The 15,426-nt window shown below is 50.2% G+C and overlaps 1 protein-coding gene across 1 annotated transcript in view; it reads right to left on the bottom strand.

Annotated features, from left to right (window-relative positions):
- Positions 1-15,426, bottom strand: part of LOC140398855 (adhesion G protein-coupled receptor D2-like) — a 223,394-nt gene that overhangs the window by 22,078 nt on the left and 185,890 nt on the right. The window contains exon 27 of the mRNA XM_072487796.1: positions 3,830-3,860. Within this exon, the coding sequence (XP_072343897.1) occupies positions 3,830-3,860 (31 nt within the window). The remainder of the gene's footprint in view (positions 1-3,829; positions 3,861-15,426) is intronic.

Genomic DNA, 15,426 nt, shown 5'->3' with positions numbered 1-15,426 from the left:
AAGAAATTCCCCCTTATCTCAGTTTTAAAGATTGCCCCTTCAGTCTGACACTGTGCCCTCGGGTTCTAGTCTTTCCTACTAGTAAAAACATCTTCTCCACGTTCGCTCTATCTAGGCCTCTCAGTATTCTGCAAGTTTCAATGAGATCCCCCTCATCCTTCTGACCTCCATCGAGTATGATCCAGAGTCCTCAACCGCTCTTCATGTGACAAGCCCTTTATTCCTGGGATCATTCTTTGCACCTCCTCTGGACCCCCACATCCTTCCTTAGCTATGGGGCCCAAAACTGCTCACAATATTCCAAATGAGGTCTGACCAGAGCCGTATACAGCCTCAGCAGCACCCTCCCTGCTCTTATATTCTGGCCCTCTCAAAACCAATGCTGACATTGCATTTGCCTTCCTAACTACAAACTGAACATGCATGTTAACTTTAAAAGAATCTTGAACTAGGACTCCTAAGTACTTTTGTACTTCAGATTTTCGAAGCCTTTCCCCATTTAGAAAATAGTATGCCTCTATTCTTCCCACCGTAGTGCATAATCTCACACTTTTTCACATTGTATTTCATCTGCCATTCTTTGCCCACTCTCCTAGCCTGTCCAAGTCCTTCTGCAGGCCCCCGACTTCCTCAACACTACTTGTCCTTCTACATATCTTTGAAACTTAGCAAAAATGCCCTCAGTTTCTTGAGGATTGTTAACATCATGAATATTTATGGTCTCAACACTGACCCCACTAATCCCACTAGTCACCAGCTGACTTCCTGAAAAAGATCCCTTTATCCCCACTCTCTGCCTTCTGCCAGTCAGCTTCTCTCCATGCTGGTACCTTGCCCCTAACACCATTATTTAGCAGCCCCCTGTACGGCATCCTGTCAGAGGCCTTCTGGAAATCCAAATAGATCACGTCCACTGGCTCTCCTTTGTCTAACTTCCTTGTTACCTCCTCAAAGAATTCTAACAGATGTGTCAGACATGACGAAGCCGTGCTGACTCAGTCCTATTTTATCATGCACTTCCAAGTACTTTGCAATCTCATCTTTAATAATGGACTCTAAATCTTACCAATGACCAAAGTCAGGCTAACTGGTCTATAACTTCCTGTCTTCTGCCTCCCACCCTTCTTAAACAGGGGTGTTACATTGGCCACTTTCCAGTCCCCTGGGACCCTCTGACTCCACTAATTCCTGAAAGATTGCCACCAATGCCTCCACAATCTCCTCAGCTATCTCCTTCAGAATTCTGGGCTATAGTCCATCCAGTCTGGGTGATTAATCCACCTTCAGACCTTTCAGCTTTCCCAGAACCTTCTCCTTAATGGCGACCATTACACTTAGCTCCGACCCCTGTGATCCCTCTGGGGTCTTCCACCATGAAGACTGATGCAAAGTACCTATTCAGCTCCTCTGCCATTTCCTTGTTCCCCATTACTACTTCTCCAGCATAATTTTCCAGTGGTCCAATGTCCATTCTTGCCACTCTCTTATCTTTTATATATCGACAAAAAACTCTAGCAATCTTCTTTTGTACCACTAGCTAGCTTACACACATATTTCATCTTCTCCTCCCTTATTACTTCTTTAGTTGTCCCCTGCTTGCTTTTAAAGGTTTTCCAATCCTCTGGCTTCCCACTAATCCTCACCACATTGTATGCTGTTCTTTTGCTTTTATGCTGTCCCCGACTTCGCTTGTCAGCCATAGGTTGCCTCATCCTCCCCTTCGCATGTTTCCTCCTTCTTGGGATGAATTTCTGTTATGCCTCCCGAATAGCCCCCAAAATCTCCTGCCATAACAAATATTTTCATTGTGAACGGTTGTGCGTGCCAAAATAACATTGATGAGTATCACTTGATGGGCTGCCATTGCTGTTCCGCCATCTTCCCTGCTAGGCTCCCTTACAATCAACTTTGGCCAGCTCTTCCCTCATGTCTTTGTAGTTACCTTTACTCAATTGTAATACCTTTACGTCTGATTCCAGCTTCTCCCTCTCAAACTGCAGGATGAATCCTATCACATTGTGATCACTGCCCTCGAAGAGTTCCTTCGCCTTAAGTTCCCTAATCAAGTCTGCCTCATTACACATCATCAAATCTAGAATTACCTGTTCTGTAGTGGGCTCTACCACAAGCTGCTTGAAAATACCAACACATAGACATTCCACAAATTCCTTTTCTTGGGATCTGCTACTAACCTGATTTTCCCAGTCCACCTGTATATTCAAGCCCCTTTGATTATTGTTATTTAAGGTGCTAACTTCGGATGGTTCTGTCAATTTTACCCTAATAGTTACTCTGAAATAGTGGGAAAAAAATCACTTCCAACTCCACAGTAGCTATTTCAAAAACCAAGACCCAGCCTCACACGGGACCCCCCACACCCCCAATATACACAATCCCCAGGAGGCCCACCACACCACCCTTAAACCTGACCCCCCCCACCCAACCACACCCCTCCCAAACAAGTTCAATCCACCCCCGCCCCTCCCAATGAGACCCAATCCGACCACCCCTCAATGCGACCTGGCCTGACCCCATCCCCTTTTGGCCTGGTTTCTTGATCCCAGCTCGATCCCTCCTGCCCCCGCCCCCCCCCCAACACACACACACACACACACACACACACACACACTCCAACCTGACCTCTCCACTCTTGAACAAATCCCCCCTCCAGACCACCCCCCCCCCCGGATTGGCCCGCAACTCCTGTTTCCACCACCCCCCCCGACTCACAGGCTGCCCCCCCCCTTCCCTCCACCCCTCCCCCTCCTGGCCTGCCCATCCCTCCTGTCTGCCAGAGTGCAGGCTGATCTCACCCAAATTAATAAAAGTCAAAGTCACTATAATCCCAGATGACCATAGGCTGCTTTCCCCTTTGAGGGGGAAGAGCTGACTAGTGGTGGCTTAACCCGAGGACCGCCACGCCTCAGGCGAGAGGTAAGGTTGAGAAGGTGGGGTTTTCATGAATAACCTCAGCTGATATGGGAATTGAACCCACACTGCTGGCTTTGTTCTGCATCACAAACCAGCTGTCTAGCCCACTGAGCTTAACGGGCATCCAGTACAAAACGTAGCGCATAGTGGTGACAAAATTTGGGGACCACTATTTGTAAGGAACTATCAAGAGGAATACTAAACTCTTAAGGATTCTTGACCACCTATTGGACATTTTGAGTAACTAGCTTCATAAAGACAGGGGACCTCCTGCATGTGCCTTGAACAACAAACCTTAGAAGAAATAAAGCATTCTAGAAAACGCAAAGGCAGAAAGAAAAAATGAAAAATCATCTAATTTTTGTTCACATTTTTAAAAAAGGAACTAAATTGCTCGAACCTCAAAAATAATATCCAAAAAACGACCATGAGCCTGGAAACACTTTACACTTTCTGAGGTGAAATTTGTCTGGGGCAAATATCTTTCCCAATGTTACTTTTACACTGCACCTAATTTCATTTTTCATTGGGGTCAACTATTAAGGCCATTGGATGGAGTGCAAAAATCGTTTCATATGGACTTATCCACCATTTCCCACCTCCGTCTGAAATTTATTTAATCCCCCATTGGATAGAGCTGTACTTGCTCAGGTAAACCTTAGCCAGAGCTGTAATTAGACTTAGTAAATTATAGATTCCATGAAAAATGTCCTTATTTGAAAATATTGATCTCTAGACGTTGGTGCATGTGCTATCGCTATGTTGCATGTACACATCACTGCAAGAGTATGCTTCATGTACTTGTTGGTCCTAGAATTCAGGACTTATTGTGAGGTGCAGCCAAATTTTGTTCCTTCCATTACAGTAGGAAATCATCAGGACTGTAAATTGCACATACCTGATACTCTGAATGCGGTCAGTTGAATCTCCTAAAAAAAAAATTGTACAATGAAACACAACCAAAATAACAGAATGTGTAATATGGTCACAGGATATCTTCTACAGTATGATTATAAAAACAAATTATCGGCCTTAAGTTTTGGTCTTCCCTGCATTAGTGCACATCTTCCCCATATCTACCCTCTCGAAATCCTTCGTTATTTTCAAGACCTCTATCAGGTCACCCCTCAGTTTCTTTTCCAGAGAAAGGAGCCCTAGACTGTTCAATGTTTGCTGATAGATATAAACTTTTAAGTTCGAGTACCATTCCAGTAAATCATTTTTTGTAAGTTTCTTCAATGCTTCTATGTGCTTTTTCTAAGATGGAGTCCAGGTTGCTGGTGCTCCAAGTGTAGCATAACCAAGCTTATATATAAGGTTAACATATCTCCTCCACTTTTCAATTCTATCCCTCCGGAAAGGAATTCCAGAGGTTTGTTTGTTTTGGCCTGACTTGCTTTTAATGAATTGTGTGTGTGTCCCCCTCGGTCCCTCTGCTCCTCTTTTGACACTTATTTTCCAAGGTCCTCCTTATTCTTCCTATCAAAATGGACCATCTCACACTTACCTACACAGAACTTAAAAATATTAAATTCTATGGGTATCCAATACAAAACACAGTGCACAAATTACAAAATTTCAGTAAACAAGAGTTTAATTTTATATTAGCACTGGTGTTAGGAAATGAACTGTTCTTAGTAGTGGTGTGCATTGTAGTTACTCTGTGCATAACATATCGGAGCTGTACTGGGAAGAGTGGTGTTGGAATGGATTCATTATGAGAACATTTCAGCTCTGATGGGAATGTTTGACTTTCTCATTTTGTTTGTTGCACAATCCAAGCATAGTTGTCTCACGCCTTCGATACATCAGTTCAACATTGACAATGGGTATTGTATGCTTTCAGAGGTCTAACACATGTGATGCGTCTTAAAAGTGTGTGTTAATTTAAATTCATCTCGAAGAATCCAATTGCCTAATACAAATCAAAAAGGGTTGGGAATAGCTAAAACTGTGTGACAAAGGAAACATTTTAAACTAAGTTCCTCTGACATTAAAGCAGCTCTAGCCACAGTGCTTCAGTGCAACTGCCTCTTGCCGTCAAGGTCACTGGAAAAACATTTATACTTGCGCTTTGCTCAGTTGAAATTTTCTGGTGCGACAGTCTTGTATAATAATTCAATGATGGTATTTTAAAATAAATGAGTAATTCAGTAATATTACAAAACAATGCTTTAAAATGGACTCCCTTGCCTGAATAATTTGCAACACAACAGGAATAGAGGGTTCACATTATCAGGAAAGGACTACTTCAAACACAGTTGTTTAACCAGGGGCGGGATTCTCCGACCCCCGCCGGGTCGGAGAATTGGCGGAGGGGCGGCGTGAGTCCCGCCCCGCCACTCCGATACCGGCTGTCGAATTCTCCGGTGATTCTCCAGGCCCCGATGGGCCGAGTGGCCGCCCGTTTTCGGCCAGTCCCGCCGGCGTGAAATAGACATGGTTTATCCTGGCGGGAACTGGCTTGGAGGTCGGCTAGCGGTGTCCTCGGGTGGGGCACGGGGGGATCCGGCCCCAGGGGGGCCCCCCCACGGTGGCCTGGCCCACGATCGGGGCCCACCGATCTGCGGGCAGGCCTGTGCCATGGGGGCACTCTTTCCCTCCACGCCGGCCTCTGTAAGGCTCCGCCATGGCCGGCGCATGTGCAAGATACACGCTGGCGGTTCTGCGCAGGCGCCAACCCGCGGCGGCCCTTTGGTACCGGTTGGCATGGTGCCAACCCTGCCGCCGCCGGCCTAGCCCCCGGAAATGCTGAGGATTCCGCAACTTCCGGGCGGCCTGATGCCAGAGTGGTTCGCGCCGTTCTTGGCACCGGCGTCGGGCCACCCACCAATGCGGGGGAGAATCCTGGCTCAGAAAACAGGGGCGTCATTCTCCGACCCCCCGCCGGGTCGGAGAATGGCCGTTGGCCGCCGTGAATCCCGCCCCCGCCGAAGTCTCCGCTCCCGGAGATTGGGCGGGGGCGGGAATCCAGCCGCGCCGGTTGGCGGGACCCCCCGCTGGATTCTCCGGCCCGGATGGGCCAAAGTCCCGCCCAGGAATTGCCTGTCCCGCCGACGTAAATCAAACCTGGTATTTACCGGCGGGACCAGGCGGCGTGGGCGGGCTCCGGGGTCCTGGGGGGGGGGCGCGGGGCGATCTGACCCCGGGGGATGCCCCCACGGTGGCCTGGCCCGCGATCGGGGCCCACCGATCCGCGGGCGGGCCTGTGCCGTGGGGGCACTCTTTCCCTTCCGCCTCCGCTACGGCCTCCACCATGGCGGAGGCGGAAGAGACTCTCCCCACTGCGCATGCGCGGGAAACTTTCAGCAGCCGCTGACGCTCCCGCGCATGCGCCGCATTTCCGCGCCAGCTGGCGGGGCGGAAATGCCTCAATGTTGGGGCTAGGCCGCCAAAGATGCGGAGACTTCCGCACCTTTTTGCCGGCGCGATGCCCGTCTGATTTGCGCCGGCTTTGGCGCCAGTCGGCGGGCATCCCGCCGTTGGGGGAGAATTTCGCCCCAGGAGGCTGGATTCTCCAAAAATGGGGCTATGTCCTCACGCCGGCTTGAAAACGGTGGCGTTTCACGCCAGACTTTCCATAAAAAGTTTTACCGCAATTCTCCTACCTGCTGGGGGCTGGCAGGGCCCCGGAGTGCTTCTTGCAGTTTCAGCTGCGCGAACAGGCCCCCGCGCTACCGGTTGAAAGTTTGTGCATGCGCACAGCGGCAGCCTCCAGCGGCCGAGCCGAACGTGATGGCGGACTCAGCCGGCCGACCTGGACCAATAAAGAAGGTCCCAACGATCTGCCCCGTGCCGCTCGATCTATCTCGCCCGATCGCCACCCCGGCCGCCCATAAGGCCAGCCCCCGGTTTTTGATCCCCCCACCTCCCAACCCCCACCAGGGCGGCCGCGGACTGTGTCTGCAACTGCCTCGAGTGAGTTCCGACCAGCCAGACGTGGTTAGAACCACGCCATCGGGAATTCGGTCAGTCGGGACCGGAGCATCACTGGGAGGGCCTCTGGCAATGGCCCCCCAGCCGCGTCGCGTAATTCGCGCGCGAGCGATTCTCCGAGGACCGGAGAATCGCGGGAGCGGCGCCGGGCCCAATTTGGTCGTAAACGTCGATTCTCCGCCCCCACCGAAAACGCGATTTTGCCGCGGGGCTGCGGAGAATCTTGCCCTGGAGGTGAGAACAAAAATATTTTAAAGAATAACTTACATTTATATAGCACCTTTAATACTTGAAAGCACTGGACAGAAATGTGAAAAAAGCATGCTGAGCTGAAGAATGAAGTTAGGAAGGATGACCAAAACCTTGCGTGGGATTCTCCAACCCCCCGCCGAGTCGGAGAATCGCCGGGGGTCGGTGTGAATCCCGCCCCTGCTGGCTGCCGAATTCTCCGGCGCCGGGGATTTGGTGGGTGCGGGAATCATGCCGTGCCAGTTGCCGGCTGCTGGCAGCGACCCCCCCGGCGATACTCCGACCCGCGATAGGCCGAGTGGCCGCCTGTTTTTTGCCAGTCCCGTCAGCGTAAATTGGAGTAGGTCCTTACCGGCGGGACCTGGTGGCCCGGGCGGCCTCCAGGGTTCTTGGTGGGATCTGGCCCCGGGAGGTGCCCCCACGGTGGCCTGGCCCGCGATCGTGGCCCACCGATTCGCAGGCGGGCCTGTGCCGTGGGGGCCGCTCTATTCTTCCGCACCGGCGGCTGTAGCGGTCCGCCATTGCCGGTGCGGAAACGAAGCCCTCTGCGCATGCGCGGGGATGACGCCAGCACATGCTGGCGCTCACGCGCATGCGCCAACTCACGCCAGCCAGCGGAGGCCCTTCGGCGCCGGTTGGCGTGGCGCCAAGCCCCTTCCCCGCTGGCTGGCGGGGCGCAAACCATTCTGGGGCGGGCCTAGCCCCTCCGCTCCTTTGGGGCGGCCTGACGCCGGAGTGGTTCACGCCATTCCGTCCCGCTGGAGTTGCCCGCCACGCCGATAGCGGCAGAATCCCGCCCCTTGAGTTTTGGGAGGGGATTCCAGAACATGGGGCCACCAATGGTAGGATAATAGGAAGGGATTGCAGAAAAAGTCAGGGGGAGGAAGTTCAGAAGGGGTTATGGAGAAGGTTATAGAGATAGGAGCAGCCAGGTCTTGGCCACCAAGTTGTAATGAGTTGATGTTTAGGGCGGGTGGACCATTCACAGACAAGCGAAAGAGCTTTGAAGTCGTTTGGACTGGATGTGAAGGGTGGATGAAGGATTCAGTTGCAGGTGGGCTGTGGTAAAGGTGAAGGCGGATGATGTTTCATATGCAAAAACAAGTGGTCTCTGTGATGGTGAGGAGATTGATTTCGAAAGTCAGCTTGAGGTCAAATGGGATGCTAAAGTTTCAACAGTCTGGTTGGTTAAGGGGGCAGATTACACCTTTGGAAAGGGTATGCTTTTATGGCAGGAACTGAAGACAATGGTTCGATCGAGCCATAGATACAAAAGCAGGGAGGTCATGTTGGAGGTGTACAGAGCTTTGGTGAGGCCACAGCTGGAGGTCCTGTGTACAATTCCAGTCGCCACAGCATAGGAAGAATGTGATTGTACTGGAGGGAGTGCAGAGGAGTTTCACCAGGGAGTTGCCTTGGATGGAACATTTAAGTTATGAAGAGAGGTTAGTTAGGCTTGGGTTATTTTCGTTGAAACAGAGAAGACTGAGGGGCAACCTGATCAAGGCCTACAAGATTATGAAGACATGGACAGGGTGGATAGGGAGCAGCTGATCCACTTAGTTGAAGGGTCAGTCATGAGGAGAATCAAGTTCAGAGTAAGGGGCAGGAGGTTTAGGGGGGATTTGAGGAAAAACTTTTTTACCCAGAGGGTGGTGATGGTCTGGAACGCACTGTCTGGGAGGGTGACAGAGGCGGGTTGCCTCACATAATTTACCAGGATCAGCACTTGGCACCTCATAACATTCAAGGCTTTGGGCCAAGTGCTGGCAAATGGGATAGGTAGGCAGTCAGGTGTTTTTCATGTGTCGGTGCAGACTCGATGGGCCGAAGGGCCTCTGCTGCACTGTATTTTTCTGCGATTCTGTGGTTTTCCAAATGTGAGCTGGAAAAAATGTGAATTCATCCAAGGTTGGATATCGGACAACGCAGAGCCAGTGGAGGTCAAAGAGAGGTACTAGAGAGATAAAACTGGGTGTCATTGGAATACATGTGGAAGACAATGTCCTGCGTGTGAAGTTGTTGCCAAGCTGAGCATGCAAATGAGGAAGAGGAAGAGACCAATGATAAATTCAGAGGTAACAATGCAGGAGAGCAAAGTGGTGTCATTTCTGGAGATCATCTGCCTAATTGGATGAGTAAGGATAAAGTTTAGTAAGGGTAGTCTAAGTTGCACAATGGAAAAATGGTATTGGACAAATGTGTTTGACCATGTCAAAGTCTGCAGGGTGCTTGAAGGTGGCTGATGGTTGCTCTCCTGAATGGTCCTTGTGCTTGATTTTTAGCAGAGGCACGTGAGGATTGTTAGTGCTTGTCAGAACCTGTGGTGAATGGCTAAAGCAGTTGCCCACCTGGTATACTCAAGTCTACGCTCCTTGAACTTGAGGGAGTGAAAATAGGTTCATTTCAGACAGAATGATCAGGATGTGAGGTAGTAAAGTTTTTTCTGGGGACCAGGACATCAAAGGTGGAGGTGAGAAAGCAGTTGAGCAAGGTGACAGCTGCAGAAGCATCATGATACATAGAAGACTGAAGTTGGCATTCTGAAAGTACAGGAGTAAATGACTTGGGGGAGGTTTTTCTTTCTCTCAGAGAAATACAGAAGGGCATGGACCGATATTTTTTGGCCCTTCCTGCCAGCGGGATCATCTGGTCACACCGAAGGCAAACAGCGCTTTCCCCGGTGGAATGTAGCACACAAAACCTCAGACATCGGCAAGACTGGACGATCCTGGCGCTGGCCAATGGCAGGCTCCACCGCTGGAAAATATGCTACAGGGGCGGTGGGGAGAGGGGGGGGGGGGGAGGAAATGGTAAATCCCACCCATAGGCGGGTTTGTAAAAGTACGGCAGAGTTTGTGAGTAAAATGGCTTGTCAGTGACTAAGACAGTGAGTAGAAAGGCCACGAGATATAAAAATGGTTGCAAGTATTTTTATGAATATGTTTTCAAAAAAAACATTGAATTGCATCGATCACAATTTATTTTCTTCATTCTAATTTATGATTGTGATGAAAAAAAGTAGCCAATTTTGAACGTTTTTATAAAACAAGATATCGCATAGATATCAACGTAGTTGAACTGGTGTTAAGAATAAGCTAGGTATAGGGGGCAGGATTCTCTGATCCTGAGGATAAGTGCTGACACTGTCATAAATGCCGTCGCGTTTCTTGACGGCGTCAACATGGCCTCAGGAGCTGCGAATCTGACCCCGACAGGGGGCTAGCACGGCACTGGAGCGACCCACACCGCTCCAGCTGCCGATCCCCGGAGTCAGGTGGGCGCCGCGGGTCTACACAAGCGCAGTGCGATCGGCGCCAATGCGCGCATGTGCAGAGGGACCGGCTCTAATGCGTGCATGTGCAGAGGGACCGGCTCCAATGCGCGCATGTGCAGAGGGACCGGCTCCAATGCGCGCATGTGCAGAGGGACTGGCTCCAATGCGCGCATGTGCAGAGGGAACGGCTCCAATGCGCGCATGAGCAGCGGCTCCCTTCCCCGCGCCGGCCCCGACGCAACATGGTGTAGGGCTGCAGGGGCCGGAGTGGAACATAAGAGGCCCCCAGCCCGGGAGGCCGGCCCCCATCGCAGGCTAGGCAACAGTGGAGGCCCCCCCCTGGGTTCGGAACCCCTCCCCCCGACCAGGCCGCCCCCGGATGCATGCATGCTGAGCTCCCGGCGGGTAAGAGCAGGTGTGAACGGCGCAGACGTAGACTCGGCTTTTCTTGCGTGGCCGTTCGGCCCATCCCGGACGGAGAATCGCCGGGGCGGGGCGCTCGCCGTGCCGATTCTCCGCTCTCTGGAGAATCGGCAGACCAGCTTCGGGGCGGCATGGCGCGATTCGCGCCCGTCCCGGCGATTCTCCGGCCCAGCCTGGGCTGAGAGAATCCCGCCCATGATGTGTCAGAACTGGCATGAAATTGGATTAAAAAGTTCAAAACAGGGGCAAACAATCTCCTTATTTAAGAAGTTCTATTCCAAAAACATCCACAGATACTGACACAAATGCGGCACAGTACTGCTTGCAAAATGCATTACCATACAAAGTCTGCTCAGAGGGTGGCACCTGCTGAATGGTAGAAGAGGGTGGCAACCTGGTGGTTCTAAAGATGGTGAATTATCAATCTCAGTTTGGTCACCTGGGAGAGAGGCCAAGGGGAGGGTTCATAGAGTGACAACTGGCAGCAAAGCTGCCTGTGATCCTTTGAGTGGAACTGGCAAACACCAAAAAACAGGCTACTTTCCTGAGCCTCTTGCCCAGTGAATGGTGCCGACAGAGATATTCTTGAGATGGGACAGAAAGATAATTATCACTGCAAATTGATGTTCAAAAGAGTATGACCATGCAGAGTTTCCACAGACTATGCTTCAGAAGCTGGCTTCTTATTGCTCTCTGTTTGGCATTTCCATTAGTTTGAGCGAGACAAATCTGCAGCTGACGTTGCCAAATGGAAAGCATGTGGAAAGCAATTATATTCAGTGATCAAAATGAGCCAACTGTGGAGTACTTGTGAGTTGTGCACCATGCGCAACAAACGTTGTAGCACGGTAGCACAGTGGTTAGCTTCACAGTTCCAAGGCCCCAGGTTCAATTCCCTGCTTGGGTCGCTGTCTGTTCGTAGTCTGCACGTTCTTCCCGTGTCTGCATGGGTTTCCTCCCACTGGCCAAAGATATGCAGGTTAGGTGGATTGGCCATGCTAAATTGCCCTTAGTGTCCAAAAATTGCCCTTAGTGTTGGGCGGGGTTACTGGGATATGGGGATAGGGTGGAGGTGTGGGGTGATCTTTCCAGGGGCTGGTGCAGACTCGATGGGCCGAATGGCACTCTAAATTCTATAAAGAAAAACTTGGAAGGGCAAAATATCTCCACTCACAAACAGATGCATTGAAATGGAACACAAATTTAGAATTATTCCACATTCTGACAGTACAGGGTTTTGTGCTTCTGAAACTTAAAGGCTGACGAGACAGAGATACTGTGAGGAAGCTTTAATTTTCAGATATTGCCAACAAGATCTCAAAACCTATGAATGATTCACAATAATAAAAAAAATAAAGCAGCTTACCACAGTCACCATTTGATATGTGGGCAACTGAAGCTAGTAGCAAAAATGTCATTATTCATCCTTCTTTGTTTTATTTAGATGCTTTCACTAAGAATTGTAGTCATCAGGCTTGCTCAGTTTACCAATTTGAAATCTGAAGCATTCACATGAATAGGGGGCTCAGATTTAAGGAAGTACAATAATGAAATGTATTTATTTATCTGAAGAGGCCACACTGATGAGCTTGCACGTCGAGTGGTATGCAAGGGAGATCAAAGGCTCCCTCTGGTGTCAGACGAGGCGATTATTTACACTGCAAGGTTAGTAATGTGAAGCCCATAGTCAAGTGGCTGAGTTATAATGATACGAGCAGTGGAGATTTCCAAACCCCAAATTTTCTGTGGTGCGTAATACCCATGATATTAATTTTTCCACGTAACTAGGAGGCCATTGCAATATATTTGCCCATTCCTGGGTATGTAACAATCTCTCTCCCATCTGATCTATCTAGGTGGATAGGTTTACTAATCTAGGAGGTACCACTTCACATGTGAGGTTCGATTCCCGGCTTGGGTCACTGTCTGTGCGGAGTCCGCTCGTTCTCCCCGTGTCTGCGTGGGTTTCCTCCGGGTGCTCTGGTTTCTTTCCACTGTTCAAAGATGTGCAGGTTAGGTGGCTTGGACACGCTAAATTTCCCCGTAGTGTCCAAACGTTAGGTGGAGTTGCTGGGTTATGGGGATAGGGTGGAGGTGTGGTCTTAGGTAGGGTGCTCTTTCAGGGGCCGGTGCAGCATGGTAGCATAGTGGTTAGCACTATGGCTTCACAGCTCCAGGTTCCCAGGTTCGATTCCCGACTTGGGTCACTGTCTGTGTGGAGCCTGCAAGTTCTCCCTGTGTCTGCGTGGGTTTCCTCCGGGTCCTCCGGTTTCCTCCCAATAGTACCGAAAGACGTGCTGTTAGATAATTTGGACATTCTGAATTCTGTGTACCCGAACAGGCACCGGAATGTGGCGATGAGGGACTTTTCACAGTAACGTCATTGTAGTGTTAATGTAAGCCTACTTATGACAATAAAGATTATTTGAAAGATTAGACTCAATGGGCCGAATGGCCTCCTTCTGCACTGTAATTCTATGATCCTATATGTGTAGCAGTGATCCACAAGAAGGCTATTATCTTGGGCAGAAGGCCAACGGGTATTTGAACAGTTCACAGAAGGTACGTCCACATTTAATACGGTGGTAGATGCTCTCACAAAGGGTAATGATGGAATGATAAACATTCCACCAGAGCTGCCAGGGAAATGGTGAGCCCATTAAACAATATGTGGCTAGGTCCGGCATGTAAATTTGGTACACCAACCTAAAACCGAATCTGTGACCATTTCATTGAAAAGACTTCAATTCCATGAATTAGGGAACGCCTATAAGGAGAGCAAGAAGAAAAAAAACAAGAACTGTCGGAACTAACCCCTCGGACCGACAATATTATGACTAGACAAGGACAAGTCAGCCAACCGCTACGTGGGCCCCATCCAATTCCCGAGAGGAATTGACCAAGGATAAATACTGGTCAGGGGCTGTTTAGCACAGGGCTAAATCGCTGGCTTTGAAAGCAGACCAAGGCAGGCCAGCAGCACGGTTCGATTCCCGTACAGCCTCCCCGAACAGGCGCCGGAATGTGGCGACTAGGGGCTTTTCACAGTAACTTCATTTGAAGCGTACTTGTGACAATAAGCGATTTTCATTTCATTCATACCTGTGAACCTACCTCAACTCCTCTCCAGATGTGGGCCATCCACATCGGACCCTCTGCGGCACCCCAAAGGTAGGTGCCCCCCCCGCCGGAGCAGCAACAGGATATCGGCCCCAAGGACTACCATGACACCCCTATCCTAACACCCCTCCGAAGTCCAGTACCATATACCACACAGCACCTGAAGAAACCCCTCCCAAGAGGGACCACTGCCACCAGTTACATCAGCTGCCATCAAAAAGAAAGGATATTTAGATCTGCCATAGCCACAGGAGCTCTAACAGCAAATAGACCAGTCAAAGAGGGAGATCCACATCAGGAGAAATGACCGATCACCCCTAAAGGGGAGTCCAACAAATCCCAGTCCTCAATAGGACAACAACACACAGTCCCTCTGGGCCTGAAGAAAAAGGCGCAGCCCCAAAAAAGATTATGACCGAGTACGGAGGACCTCCCTCGAACGTAGTGAGGGCTAAACTAACCTTACCATCCACACCCTCTACCCGACACCCCGCTCTGGCTCTGCTCATAGAGAATCATAGAACCATATAATTTACAGGGCAGAAGGAGGCCATTTGGCCCATCGAGTCTGCACCGGCCCTTAGGAAAGAGCCCATGCCTCCACACTATCCCCGTAACCCCACCTAACACGAAGGGAAATTTATCATTGCCGACCCACCTAACCTGCACATCTTTGGACTGTGGGAGGAAACCGGAGCACCCGGAGGAAACCACGCACACACGGGGAGAACATGCAGACTCCGCACAGACAGTGAGTCAAGCCGGGAATCGAACCTGGGACCCTGGAGCTGTGAAGCATCTTCGCCCCAAGGATTTATTAGGATAAAGAAACTGCAGAAAACCCACAATTAATATTCAGCTTAATACGATAAAACCTTATTAATTCAGGATAACTAACGGTGCAGGACATCACCCCTGCAATATTTACTCCCCTGCAAGCAGATAAAAAGACAATAACAGATGACAACGGAATTATCAGGGATTAAAGTTAAGGATAACAACTCAGGAATACGGTAGTCATCAGGGTAAATATCACTCCCACTGGCGCATGATGGAAGTAGACATCTAGACTAAGCAGGATCTGAAGCGATGAGCATTCTGACGATTTCCGACAGGAGCCTCATTACTTCCAACATACCGGCTCGACTGAGCCCAGACTGTTAACCTCGGCTCCTGCTGGGATGGGGGGGGGGATCTCGCTCAGCAGACACCAGGAACAGTACCTCACCGATCCAGAGGTGGAAGGCCAGCCCAACTAGGGCCTCGGAAACAGGGTTAAATTTGCTCCAGCAAATCTGAGATTCCTGGCCTCCAGTTGAGATTCCTGAAACATGGCAGCCAATTCTCAAACTCGGCTGGGAACATCTCCACCATCTCAGCAGAGACACCAGGCTCAGCAGGATTCTTCACCAGTGCCCCCTCGTCCCCAACTGAATCCCCCAGGTTGGACAACAGGCTATGCAATAAGAACTCAACCGAGCCGAGGTGGG

The sequence above is a fragment of the Scyliorhinus torazame genome, chromosome 22 (genome assembly GCF_047496885.1).
Source record: "Scyliorhinus torazame isolate Kashiwa2021f chromosome 22, sScyTor2.1, whole genome shotgun sequence".
NCBI classification, from domain to species: Eukaryota; Metazoa; Chordata; class Chondrichthyes; order Carcharhiniformes; family Scyliorhinidae; genus Scyliorhinus; species Scyliorhinus torazame.
The sequence above is the reverse complement of the archived record's forward strand: the minus strand, read 5'-3'. Positions and strand labels throughout refer to the sequence as shown.